General features: G+C 39.2%; 1 protein-coding gene across 12 annotated transcripts in view; it reads left to right on the plus strand.

The window, feature by feature from the left end:
* Positions 1-14,383, plus strand: part of FUT8 (fucosyltransferase 8) — a 330,255-nt gene extending 315,872 nt beyond the window's left edge. For 11 of the 12 annotated variants that reach the window (XM_024997231.2, XM_005211923.5, XM_024997235.2 and 8 more), the window contains 2 exons: positions 1,390-1,540; positions 13,377-14,383. In XM_024997231.2, coding sequence (XP_024852999.1) covers positions 1,390-1,540; positions 13,377-13,694 — 469 coding nt within the window. In that variant the 3' untranslated portion in view covers positions 13,695-14,383. 12 annotated transcript variants of the gene reach the window in all.
* Positions 14,384-14,614: the final 231 nt, after the last annotated feature.

Raw genomic sequence — 14,614 nt, forward strand, 5'->3', positions numbered from 1 at the left:
AATAAATGGACAACCTGGAAGAAATGGATAAATTCCTAGAAATTTACGGTTTTCCAAGACTAAATTAGGAAGAAATAGAAAATATGAACAAATCAATTACCAGGAATGGAACTGAATCAAGATTAATCAAAAAGCTTCCAACAAACAAAAGTCCAGGACCAGATGGCCCCATGGGTGAATTTTATGAAATATTTAAAGAAGAATTAATGCCTGTACTTCCAAAAAATTGAAGAAAGAAGACTTCTGAATTCATTCTACAAGGCAAAGGTCACCCTGATTCAAAAACCAGATGAAGATGCCACAAAAATTGAAACTTACAGACCAATATCATTGATAAGATACAAAAATCATTAACAGAATGTTAGCAAGCTGAATCCAACGATACATTAAAAGGATCATACACCATGATCATGTGGATATGAGGACAGTTCAATATTTGCAAATCCATCAGTGCAACACACCACATTAACAAAACAAAGGATGAAAGTCATATGATCATCTCAATAGGTGCAGAAAAAGCATTTGGCAAAATTCTACATTTATTTATAATAAAACTCTAAGTGAATGTAGAAGAAATGTACCTCAGCATAACAAAGGCTGTAATATATGACAGTCCCCCAGCTAGCGTAATACTCAGCAGTGAAAAGCTGAAAGTTTTTCCTCTAAGATCAGGAAGAAGACAAAGATGGCCACTCTTACCACTTTTATTCAACGTAGTGTTGAATGTCCTAGCCACAGCAAAATGTTAAGACATTGTATCCCTAGAGTTTTCATCACAAGGAAAAAATTTTTTTTTCCTTTTTAAAAAATGTTGTCTCTTTAGGAGATGAGGGATAGTGACTGAACTCATTGTGGTAACCATTTTGTGACGTGTGTAAGTCAGTTCATTGTGCCTTACACTTATACGGTACTGTATGTCAATTATATATCAATAAAACTGGAAGAAAAAGACAATGTATAAATTACACTTTTAAAAAGATGAAAAAGATAGTTTAAGGATAAAAGTGGGAGAGGAATGCATAAAATGAAAATGTGTCGATGTGAAAAAAAATGAAAGCAGGTTGAAAAAGCGCTTCAAGGTCACTCGTTACAAAGAAAGAGCTTTCTATTTTCAATTATTTCATGAACTGAAAGGGACGTTCTGATGCATATGTGTCCTTTATATGACATGCCAATAACTTTTAACATAAAGGACACCCCAGAATGGTTTCTGCCCCATCAGTGGATTCAAAGATGCTTTGTCAGCTACTCTATTGAGTGCCAGAGTTAAAGCTCTCCTTACTGTTGGAAAAAGAGGCACACCTGTGTAAAGGAAGTCCACCTCCTGTTGGTAGGATACTACTTCCTGATAGAATTCTATAATTTCAGTGATTTTGTTTCTTTTTCCAGGTACCCCCATTATGAATTTATTAGTGATAACTCTATCTCTTGGTCAGCTGGACTACACAATCGATACACAGAAAATTCACTCCGAGGTGTGATCCTGGATATACACTTTCTCTCCCAGGCAGACTTCCTGGTGTGTACGTTCTCATCCCAGGTAAGCATTTTTAAATGGTCAATACTCTGTGGTTATATTAGGTCAGGAAGTTCTTGGATCTTTTTTAAAAATGTTAGTTATCATGATTCAAGTGCAATGTTTTAATATTGGGAAATGATCTCTTTTATGAAAAGATGAGAAGATTCCAGAAAGCATAGCTTTTTGATTACGTTGAACATTTAGTTGTTTGCAAGCAGTTGTTGAATACATCTCTAATGAAGCCAGCTACTGGGGTTGTTGTAAAGTGTTTGGCTTATTCACAGCATTTAACAGAAACAGCAAGTAAGTTTACTTCATACTTTCTGATTTTGCATACAATCAATACGTAACTAGAATCCGTCCATTTCTACACGTCAGTGCACTGATACTGAGACTTAAATGCTCAGCATTTTGACTCAGCAATTTGATTCATTGCTTTGTAGAAAATAAGAAAGAGCAAATATAATTCCTCTTCAAGTCCTTTTACATTTCTACCTAGCAAGAAATAGTACAATATATTTAAGCAATACCATATTATAATCATTCTTTAACTATTACAGAAAAACTATATGTTATTGGTTTGGTGTATGTTTTTATGAGTGTCCAGTCAGCCTTATTTGCCCAGTGGAATATCAACACAGAAATATTTGTTGTGTATTTTATTCAGCTCTCTTATTTATGTGCATATTACTGGTTAGTTTATTCAACAAGCTATTAAATGGTTGTTTGTGCTCAGATCTATGCTGGGGTAGAGGGGATTTCATGGGATTGAAGATACAGATCTTAGCCTGGTCCGAAATCTAGTGAGCAAAATATTCACATGAAATAACTAGAGAATAATTACCAAGAAATATAAAGCATGTAAGATAAATATATGCCTAAAAGCTTGAAGAAGCAGAGAAAAGAAAATGTGAAAAGGAAAGTCACATCATTTACATGGGGATATACTGCAGAGAAGTATAAAGAAAATAACAAGTTTTTTATTATGTGACAATGTACTTTCTCACAATGGTGTCACCACATTATGATTGTTGGAAAGATACTTACCCCAACAAAGGCTGTATGAGTTCCTTCGGTGTGGAATAAGACTACAACTTAAGACCCAAAGACAGCTACCCAGAACAGGAATCACAAAGCAGCAGTCCTCATCAGAAGGGAAACATGAAGGCATCCATAGCGGATACTTCTCCCTAAGTGGGGTTAGGATCCTATCATTGAAAAGGTCCCTTTTCTGTTCTTATGGGAGGTAGGGGGAGGAGTTGTAACTACCTAGTCCCTCTAAACTGCTTTTGATAATCTGGCTGTGTGCCTGTGTGATCAACAGGTGCAAGTAACACATTTTCAAATGGTTGTTGTTAGAGCAATTGAATCAAGAATTTCCAGATGCACCATCTCCCCCTTAGGCATAAATTTTAGGCCTAAAGTCTGTTCCTTCAGTCCAGGGTTTCTCAACCTGGCACGACTGACTTTGGGGGCTGGATAAGTTGTTGTGGGCCCTTGTATTGTGCGCTACAGCATGGTTAGCAGCATCCGTGGCCAGTAGACCCTCATCTCAAGTTGTAACAGTCAACAGTGTTTCCAGACCATTGCCAAATATCCCAGGTTGGGGAAGTGGGAGGGCAAAATCGTCCTTGTGAGAACCACTGCTCTAACTATAAAGCTCTAGAATTAAACAAAGGGCTTTCCAGGTGGCTCAGTGGTAAAAGAATCCACCTGCCGATGCAGGAGACGCCAGTTCAATACCTGGATCGGAAAGACCCCCCTGAAAGAAGAAATGGCAACCTTCTTCAGTATTTTTGCCTAGATAACCCCATGGACAGAGGAGTTGATCTTTGCCTACATAATCCCATGGGGTCGCAAAGAGTCGAACACACTGAGCCACTGAACACATACACACACACTCAAAATTAAATATAAGCATGTCTAAACATTGGCAGATCTTACATGTAGGTAGACAGTGAGACTTACAAGTGCTCTGTGTTTTGCTTCCTTTCTTCCAGCTCTCTTTAATTAGGCCATTAGGCTCATTCTGGAAAGAAAAAAAAAATTTTTTTTTTCCTTTTCAGTGATATGCTGTAGAATTTTTGATCCTTATAGCCTCACAACTCTTTTGACCCAGAAGTCAGGAGTTCTGTCACTTCATGATAATGGAAACCTGTCCAGATTTGAAGAACATATTGTTCATACTTCTTTGTTCTGTTTTATGCATAATATTAACCTCAGTGTGTTCTTCAGACCCCAGATCCAGAAAGACAGTTTATATGAAGACAGAGTGCTGAGAGGTCTGATTGTGTCCAAAGGAATAAGATTCATGATTATATATTGTATTGTTCGTTAAAACTCTTGGCAAGTCAAAGTTCATCCAAAAGAACTCTCCTAATTTGAACCAATATTTTGTGTCCCAAAATAGATTTGAATATCTCAGACATTTTATGTTAGGGTTCAGAATAAAAGTTTAGTAGTAAAAATACCTTATATTTATATAATGAGTAGCAGTTTGCTAAATGTGATCATCTCCTTTCTTGATGACTAATGGGTCTAGCATTTGATATTGTGGAATAATTCCACACTTGGTGATAAATCTTTGAGCTTACTTGCACTTCAGTATTTTTTGAAAATATTTTTAGTATAAAGGCATTTGATACAGTTTAATATTTTTATGGTGTGAGTGAAGTTGGTTGCTGGCTCATAGTTTCCTTGCCATAAATCAAAATTGGGATTTTTTTGAAAAATGCCCCCAAAATGTGAAGTTGGTTGCTGGCTCATAGTTTCCTTGCCATAAATCAAAATCAGGATTTTTTTTAAAAATGCCCCCAAAATGTCTCAACAACAGCAGCAGTGGAGTTTGAGAAAAACTCACTGATGGTAGAAGTGTCGAGCTTTTAACTTCATAAGGCAGAGAATAAGAATGAAGCATTGTAGGTTCTGGGGTCACTCTACCTGGGTTTTAAATCCAACTTTGACCATTTAGTGACTGTGGCATTTGAACAAATTACTTAGACTATCACTGACTTTTTTTTCCCCTCCCTATAAAAATAGTAATAATAATACCTACTGCATAAAGTTTTTGTGAGGATTAAAGAGTTATTATAGATAAAAAGCACAGAGAATAGTACTGAGCAATATATTAAATGCAACGTTAGCTGCTATTATTTATATAGGAATAGGTATAGGACTATCTTTGCCTGTTAGACTCTACAGTATTTATTTGAGCAGCTCTTTTTCACATGGCCCCATTTCAGACTATATGTTCTCACATTTTAGAAGGAACATGAAACATGCTATTCAAGGACACCGTTACCTCTACTTATGGTCACAGGTGATGTGTAGGGTCCACACAGTCATTGTGTGCATTGACGCATGTAACGTTCTTCATAAAGAAGAACAAACAGTAACATTCACCATATTAATTTCTATGCCAAGGTACCGTCTTAACTTTCTTTAGCTCATTGAAGGACAGCATCACCATATAATGAATTTTAAAAAACAAAAACTCTTCATTCCCAAAGGGTGAGTGATACGTAACAGTATTTGCTGTAGCAAACGTAGGTAAACTTGCATATAGTTTTAACTTTAGGGAAATTAATCTGCAGGCTTTCTTATATATGCCACAGGCATGCTAGAAAGTGGGAAGGGGGACAAGAAAATAAAACAATGAGAACCAAATCTAAGCCCAGAATAAAACATGGACAACCAGCTTTCAAATTTTCCTTGATGATAATCTCATTTCAAGAAATGGTGAGAAGGAATAAAAGTTTAGACTCTTCTTCATAATGCTTTGGCAATCCTACAGTTTCAGTCATGTAAACTTTCTGTCTCCTGTATACTACTACCCTTTAGAGCGTTTATGCTATATAACAAGTGAGTTTATCTGTTGACAGTGTGCTATTGTAGAAAATCCTGGAAGAATAAAATGCATTGTTGGAGGGAAATTGCAAGGCCTGGTTGAAGTTTGAGAAACTATAGGCAGAAATGTCATGACTCCTTAATCAGGATTCTTTATAAGGTTTTGGATCCATTCTTCTCAGCCTGAGGGCTTCTAAAGATCCTTGGTTTTATATCCACAAATAAGGTCTGGGAATTGTCTCTCCTTAAGTGAAAAGTTTTTAAAAGCCAAGAATATGACTCTGCTCTCTAATTTTGTTACTGTTGTTATTCTTAGTTTTCTGAATTCTTTCATCAAAGCTTTTTCTCAAAGCCAGGTTTGTCCTAAAAGCTTCATAAATTGAAGAAAACAAGCTTTAGGATTTAGTCTGAAATTTAGAGGCAGTGTTTTTCAAGAACATCCACTAAGTTTTGAAAGCTATGCAGTGAGTCACACTCCAAACTATTTTACCAAATACTCTAACCTTGTTCTGTGTTACTGGAAGTTGTGTATACCCTAACCATCTACTATGTCGTTTATTTTCATATTTAACGAAACAATCTTAAATCTGAAGCAAAGAAATTACATTTGGAGAAATAACAGCAGTTGACAGCTCACTCAGTTGCAGATGGGCAAAATATCAGAAGGGTTTTGTTTTTTTTAATATTGCCCGTGAACTGAAATGGACTGGAATGGGTGAATTTAACTCAGATGACCATTATATCTACTACTGTGGGCAGGAATCCCATAGAAGAAATGGAGTAGCCATCATGGTCAACAAAAGAGTCCAAAATGCAGTACTTGGATGCAGTCTCAAAAACGACAGAATGATCTCTGTTCGTTTCCAAGGCAAACCATTCAATATCACAGTAATCCAAGTCTATGCCCCAACCAGTAACGCTGAAGAAGCTGAAGCTGAATGGTTCTATGAAGACCTACAAGACCTTTTAGAACTAACACCCAAAAAAGATGTCCTTTTCATTATAGGGGACTGGAATGCAAAAGTAGGAAGTCAAGAAACACCTGGAGTAACAGGCAAATTTGGCCTTGGAATACGGAATGAAGCAGGGCAAAGACTAATAGAGTTTTGCCAAGAAAATGCACTGGTCATAACAAACACCCTCTTCCAACAACACAAGAGAAGACTCTATACATGGACATCACCAGATGGTCAACACCGAAATCAAATTGATTATATTCTTTGCAGCCAAAGATGGAGAAGCTCTGTACAGTCAGCAAAAACAAGACCAGGAGCTGACTGTGGCTCAGACCATGAACTCCTTATTGCCAAATTCAGACTGAAATTGAAGAAAGTAGGGAAGACCACTAGACCATTCAGGTATGGCCTAAATCAAATCCCTTATGATTATACAGTGGAAGTGAGAAATAGATTTAAGGGCCTAGATCTGATAGATAGAGTGCCTGATGAACTATGGAATGAGGTTCGTGACATTGTACAGGAGACAGGGATCAAGACCATCCCCATGGAAAAGAAATGCAACAAAGCAAAATGGCTGTCTGGGGAGGCCTTACAAATAGCTGTGTAAAGAAGAGAAGCGAAAAGCAAAGGAGAAAAGGAAAGATATAAACATCTGAATGCAGAGTTCCAAAGAATAGCAAGAAGAGATAAGAAAGCCTTCTTCGGCGATCAATGCAAAGAAATAGAGGAAAACAACAGAATGGGAAAGACTAGAGATCTCTTCAAGAAAATTAGAGATACCAAGGGAACATTTCATGCAAAGATGGGCTCGATAAAGGACAGAAATGGTATGGACCTAACAGAAGCAGAAGATATTAAGAAGAGGTGGCAAGAATACACAGAAGAACTGTCCAAAAAGATCTTCACGACCCAGATAATCACAATGGTGTGATCACTCACCTAGAGCCAGACATCCTGGAATGTGAAGTCAAGTGGGCCTTAGAAAGCATCACTACGAACAAAGCTAGTGGAGGTGATGGAATTCCAGTTGAGCTATTCCAAATCCTGAAAGATGATGCTGTGAAAGTGCTGCACTCAATATACCAGCAAATTTGGAAAACTCGGCAGTGGCCACAGGACTGGAAAAGGTCAGTTTTCATTCCAATCCCAAAGAAAGGCAATGCCAAAGAATGCTCAAACTACTGCACAATTGCACTCATCTCACACGCTAGTAAAGTAATGCTCAAAATTCTCCAAGCCAGGCTTCAGCAATATGTGAACCGTGACCTTCCTGATGTTCAAGCTGGTTTTAGAAAAGGCAGAGGAACCAGAGATCAAATTGCCAACATCCGATGGATCATGGAAAGAGCAAGAGAGTTCCAGAAAAACATCTATTTCTGCTTTATTGACTATGCCAAAGCCTTTGACTGTGTGGATCACAACAAACTGTGGAAAATTCTGAAAGAGATGGGAATACCAGACCACCTGATCTGCCTCTTGAGAAATTTGTATGCAGGTCAGGAAGCAACAGTTAGAACTGGACATGGAACAACAGACTGGTTCCAAATAGGAAAAGGAGTCCGTCAAGGCTGTATATTGTCACCCTGTTTATTTAACTTATATGCACAGTACATCATGAGAAACGCTGGACTGGAAGAAACACAAGCTGGAATCAAGATTGCCGGGAGAAATATCAATAACCTCAGATATGCAGATGACACCACCCTTATGGCAGAAAGTGAAGAGGAACTAAAAAGCCTCTTGATGAAAGTGAAAGTGGAGAGTGAAAAAGTTGGCTTAAAGCTCAGCATTCAGAAAACGAAGATCATGGCATCTAGTCCCATCACTTCATGGGAAATAGATAGGGAAACAGTGGAAACAGTGTCAGACTTTATTTTGGGGGGTTCCAAAATCACTGCAGATGGTGACTGCAGCCATGAAATTAAAAGACGCTTACTCCTTGGAAGGAAAGTTATGACTAACGTAGATAGCATATTCAAAAGCAGAGACATTACTTTGCCAACAAAGGTCCGTCTAGTCAAGGCTATGGTTTTTCCTGTGGTCATGTATGGATGTGAGAGTTGGACTGTGAAGAAAGCTGAGCGCCGAAGAATTGATGCTTTTGAACTGTGGTGTTGGAGAAGACTCTTGAGAGTCCCTTGGACAGCAAGGAGATCCAACCAGTCCATTCTAAAGGAGATCAGCCCTGGGATTTCTTTGGAAGGAATGATGCCAAAGCTGAAACTCCAGTCCTTTGGCCACCTCATGCGAAGAGTTGACTCATTGGAAAAGACTCTTATGCTGGGAGGGATTGGGGGCAGGAGGAGAAGGGGACGACAGAGGATGAGATGGCTGGATGGGATCACTGACTCGATGGACATGAGTCTCAGTGAACTCTGGGAGTTGGTGATGGACAGGGAGGCCTGGCGTCCTGCGATTCATGGGATCACAAAGAGTCGGACACGACTGAGCGACTGATCTGATCTGATCAAGTTTTAGAACTTGGAATCTCATTTACAAAAATGGTTGTAGATGTCCATTTTAAAGACTGTAAGTAATTGACGTTTTTTTAAGGAGCAGTCAATATTTGTTCAGTAGTTTCTCAGTCATTAAAATCACCATAGGACAAATTTTTTCCCCCTAGGACACTTCCTGTGTGGCACTTAATGCGACATTCTTGTGGCATTTTCTGTTGTTTCATTCCAAATCACACACAGTACAACTGGCTTCGTCACACTTTGCATCAGATTTTGAAAAGCCCAGAAGGAGAAGCCAGACATTGATTTTATTTCCAGACAGACAGCTCTGGATAGGGATCTCCATGGAGGTGTGGTTATGAAATAGCAGCAGATACTGTCCTCTCACTGAAGAGTAAAATAGAGCAATTTGCAGTAAAAATGTACAGATACCCCAGCCTCACACAGAGACACGAGCCCACTTCCAACTTTTCACACTTGGGAGATCTTTCTGGCCCTGTCTATTTTGACAAAAAACCAGTATCCCATCTGCTCTCAGAAAGATTTGGAGGTTCATGCAAAGCTCAGCTGGCTGTTAGGGACAAAATTCAAACTTTCCTTCCTTTTTAAATTTTTTTCTTAATCCAGTCATATCTATGTTTTATCCCTTGGCAGGATTTTTGCTTTTACTCATAACTGTGTGCTTGCTGCTAAGTCGCTTCAGTCATATCCGACTCTGTGCGACCCCAGAGACGGCAGCCCACCAGGCTTCCCTGTCCCTGGGATTCTCCAGGCAAGAACACTGGAGTGGGTTGCCATTTCCTTCTCCAATGCATGAAAGGGAAAAGTGAAAGTGAAGTTGCTCAGTCGTGTCCGACTCTAGCGACCCCATGGACTGCAGCCCACCAGGCTCCTCTGTCCATGGGATTTTCCAGGCAAGAGTACTAGAGTGGGAACTGTGTGCTTAGTAGTGTTCTAAAAACAATAGAGTGACACGTCAGCAGTGAGTGAAATAAGGCATACTGCATGTGGCCATCCGCTGCTTTGCAAACCATAGAGACTGCTCCTCTCAATCATGCTACCTGTCAAGTATCAAAGATGAGTATTGAGATCAGCTGGAAGGCATCATTTACCTGCTATGTGATTTGGGTTTGTAATGCCCAGAGAGGACGCCTGGAGTGATTAAATGCAAACATTGACACTATAGTCAGCTTTCTAACTCTTTACAGTAAATTGCCCCCTGGTTATCATAGAGAAAAAATTTAATTACTCGGGATATTCTATATGGATCTTAAGGATTAATATCACCAGTGGTCTTGCATCTCAGCTGCTGGACTGGTATTATACATGGAGCAGTATTCATTCAGAAGGTATTTATTAAATAGCTACTTTGAGGCAGGCACTATTCTAGGTTCTTATCCTAACACTCTAAGGCAGTTGAGTGTATGGTTTAGAGACAGAGTCCTAATTACATTTCTGCCATTTCAGTCAGTTCAGTTCAGTCTCTCAGTCTTTGCGACCCCATGGACTGCAGCATGCCAGGCTTCCCTGTCCATCACCAACTCCCGGAGCTTACTCAGACTCATGTCTGTTGAGTCGGTGATGCCATCCAACCATCTCATTCTCTGTTGTCCCCTTCTCCTCCGGCCTTCAATCTTCCCCAGCATCAGGGTCTTTTCCAATGAGTCAGTTCTTCATGTCAGGTGGCCAAAGTATTCTGCCATTTACTAACCCCTTTATTCATTTTGTTTAATTTTTGAAAATTTTTGGAAATATTAGTATAGTTTCTTCAGCTATAAAACATAAATAATAATAGTAACCAAGTCATAGGGTTGTTGTGAGAGTTAAATGAGTTGAGAAAAAGTGTGTGTACAAGCCCAGCTATTAGAACAGTGGTCAGTAGGCTCATCTGCTCTCATTATTGCCATTATTATAAGAAGGAGCCTTTTGTTGGCCCACCTCTGTATCTGAAAGCTCTACCATTTGTAATTTCTTTGGCTTAAGAAAGTATGTATGTTATCCATCAGGTTAATACATCAACAACTATTGATTGCTGTTGTTGTTGTTCAGACACCAAGTCAGGACCGACTCTGCAACTCTGTGGACTGCATTATGCCAGGCTCCTCTGTCCTCCACTATCTCCTGGAATTTGCTCAAATTCATGTCCTTTAAGTTAATGATGCTGTCTGACCATCTCATTCCTCTGTCACCCCCTTCTCCTTTTGCCTTCAGTCTTTCCCAGCATCAGGGTCTTTTCCAGTGAGGTGGCTCTGCATCAGGTGGCCAAAGTATCAGAGCAACTATTGCTACCAAACATAAACTGATCATTAGGAATACCCTCAAAAGAAAGCACGTTCCTAAGGGTGTGGGACTGAAGGCAGTGTTGTTTTTATGAGAATGAGAAGTTAATTAGTGAAAGGGGAAGACACATCAGGGTCCATTGCCATGATGGACATTGTGGTCATCCCAAGGCAGTATAAGATCTAGCATCCCTGACTAGGGATAATTGAAAAGGGGGTGGAGGGGCCCTGAAAATACAACTCAGGTTTTCCCAAGGCCTGCCTTGGCCTTACGCTATCTAAAATGTGAGCATGGGGAATAGGATCTGCAAGAAAACACATGCTTAGCAGTTCACAAGTATACACATTCTGCCTAGGTTCAAAACCTGAATCTGCCACTTAATAATAGTATAACTCTGGCCATTTTCCTTAACTGATCTTTGACATCCATAAAACAAACAGGATAGAATATTATGGGACTCCTGACAATTAAATTAGACCTTGGAAGCAATGCCGACGGAAAGACTAAGTAAAACTCAGTAAATACTAACCTCTGTCATTGTTGCTGTACTTTGCTACTATTGGGGCTGCTTTAATTATTTAGGTTCTTTCCAAAGTCTTCACTGGATTTTGCGTACCCTATATGGGCCTCTGACTAAATATGAAGTTCAAGTTCCAAATCTGTTTTGCTTCATTTTGTTATAGTTTGAGTATTCTACCAGTGATGTCAGTCATACTGTGACATTCCCAATATAAAATTAGTTTGTTGACAAAGTAGCAGATTTGAAAGCAAACTTACTCTCTTGGTTCTATGTCTAGTTGAAATCCTAGCACTAGAATTAGTCCCTATCTGCAAAATTAAAAATACTACCTAAACTTCAGTTTTATTTGCAAATTACATTTGGCATTTAAGAAGTGCCCCTCCAGTTCCTGAAATTCGGATTTTTTTAAAGACTTAAGTTGATCATTAACCTAATTAGATTCTATTTACTCATAACACTTAAGAATTCAGTTTTGATACTGTGAATGCCAAAGTTTTTAAGGACTACTGGGTACCTTAAATTGCTCCACTGAGAAGATTAAGAGTTATTATTAGCATCATTTTAAAAATGTCCAAAAGTATTGATATAGGGACAATAAAACCAGAGAAGGCAATGGCATCCCACTCCAGTACTCTTGCCTGGAAAATCCCATGGACAGAGGAGCCTGGTGGGCTGCAGTCCACGGGGTCGCTGAGAGGCACAACTGAGCGACTTCCCTTTCACTTTTCCCTTTCATGCATTGGAGAAGGAAATGGCAACCCACTCCAGTGTTCTTGCCTGGAGAATCCCAGGGACAGGGGAGCCTGGTGGGCTGCCGTCTATGGGGTCGCACAGACTCTGAAGCGACTTAGCAGCAGCAGCAGTAGCAGGGGCAATAAACCTTCATTAACTGAGATAACTACAAGTGGAGATGCAGAAAAATTTGACTTCAGTTGAGTCCTCTGTTCATAGTATATAGTGGAAGAATTTTCTAAGTAAAATAGTATTCTCTTTTGTTTTCACTTATTCTTAAGTTTCTGAAACCCATTTACTAGATAACGAATATATTTGTTAGTTGTTTAAAATGTTATACCTCCATTAAGATCGTTTACCTTTGTTAGCAAGTCTAAAGTTCAAGGACTGTGTAATTTCAGCTGCCATCCAGTGAGAATGGTAGGTGTTCTTTGGACAGAGGAATCTTTTAAGTAGCCTTAAATGCATCAGGTAGATGCACCTTCCCCAAAGCTAGTTCATCTTGTTTCAATCTAGACTGCTGTTATCTACACATCACACACAAAACTCTTCAGAACAGAAGTGGCAGATATGTTTTAGCTCATTTGGCAATAGTTGATTGTCAGTAATTACATGAGTTTCTGAGACCAGATCTAAATTAGCGGAAAAGAGTATGTGATTTATTAACACTGAATGAAAGAAAGGGAGCAGCAGCATTTGTGTAAAGTATTTATAATCCTGAATCTTAAAGTTCACCAAGGGCACAGACTGTGTTATTTTTGCCCAGCACTCTGTGGCTCTTAATAAGTGTTTATTCTCAAAATACTTTGCACTACATGTACATATCCTTTTTTTTCTCTGCCGGATCCTAATTGTAATTGTCTTTTATGTTTAGAAAAAAGATACAGGCAAAGAAATGAAGAATGACTTTGTACCATCATCTGAGAGCAAATGGACTTTGACTAGAATCTACTCATTCTCTCAGCCCTGGTCCTAGTTTAGTCCCTGTCTCTGGCAAGGGCTCTCAGAGTGCTACGAAGGCGATCTCACATGTACTAACAGATTTTTTTTCATGCTTTCCCAAGGTCTGTCGAGTTGCTTATGAGATCATGCAGACGCTACATCCCGATGCCTCTGCAAACTTCCATTCTTTGGATGACATCTACTATTTTGGAGGCCAAAATGCCCACAACCAGATTGCTATTTATCCTCACGAACCTCGAACTGCGGATGAAATCCCCATGGAACCTGGAGATATCATTGGCGTGGCTGGAAATCACTGGGATGGCTATTCTAAAGGTGTCAACAGAAAACTGGGAAGGACGGGCCTGTATCCCTCCTACAAAGTTCGAGAGAAGATAGAAACGGTCAAGTACCCCACGTACCCTGAGGCTGAGAAATAAAGCTTAGATGGACCAGAAAGACCACCAAACTCAGTTCAAACCATTTGAGCCAAACAGTACATGAAGAAGGCCCCGACCTAACAGCCCGTGGTTAAAATTAGTCAACATCTTCAGCATCAGGAGCAGCTGGGATCTGACAGATGCTTCATTGGTGGAATTGCTCTTTAACAAGGGCTACAATGCCCGTAAACCCATGCACAGTCCAATAATGTACTCACGTATAACATGCAAACAGATTGTTTTCTACATTACCCCTTCTTTCAAGACTATGTCCCCATGAAACAAACACTGCCACATTGTGTAATTTAAGTGACACAGACATTTTGTGTGAGACTTCAAACATGGTGCCTATACCTGAGAGACTTGTGTGACCAAATGAGATGACTTGAATAGTTCCCTCTTGTGGGGAGCTTGATTCTTAGCCAGTGGTGGTATTGTAACCACTGAATTCACTCCAGTCAACAGAATTCAGAATGAGAATGGATGTTTTTGTCTGGAATTTTTTTTTTTTTTAAGTAATTGCACCGGTTCATCCACCTCATCATTAATAAGTGAAGGATACAACAGAAATTAAAATATTCACACTCCATTAGGAACTTTTGTAAAACAATGCCATGAACAGATTCTTTAGTACTCAATGTTTCTGGACATTCTCTTTGATAACAAAAAATAAATTTTAAAAAGAGGAATTTTGTGGAGTTTCTAGAATTTTATATCAGATGATGATGTAGCCAGCATTATAATGGAAAATGATGATAAAAAGAGGAGTTTGACGATTTTTCTTCTTTACTTTTTTATTTTTCTGTTTTGGATTGAATGGCTTAGCTCAGAGAGTCGTTGGTCCATTTGAACACTGAACACTGAGTGTAGTTGGTGCACGTTACAGAGTTGCTCAGAACACTCTTTGGGAATTTTTATTT

Source organism: Bos taurus, chromosome 10 (genome assembly GCF_002263795.3).
Source record: "Bos taurus isolate L1 Dominette 01449 registration number 42190680 breed Hereford chromosome 10, ARS-UCD2.0, whole genome shotgun sequence".
Classification (NCBI taxonomy): domain Eukaryota; kingdom Metazoa; phylum Chordata; class Mammalia; order Artiodactyla; family Bovidae; genus Bos; species Bos taurus.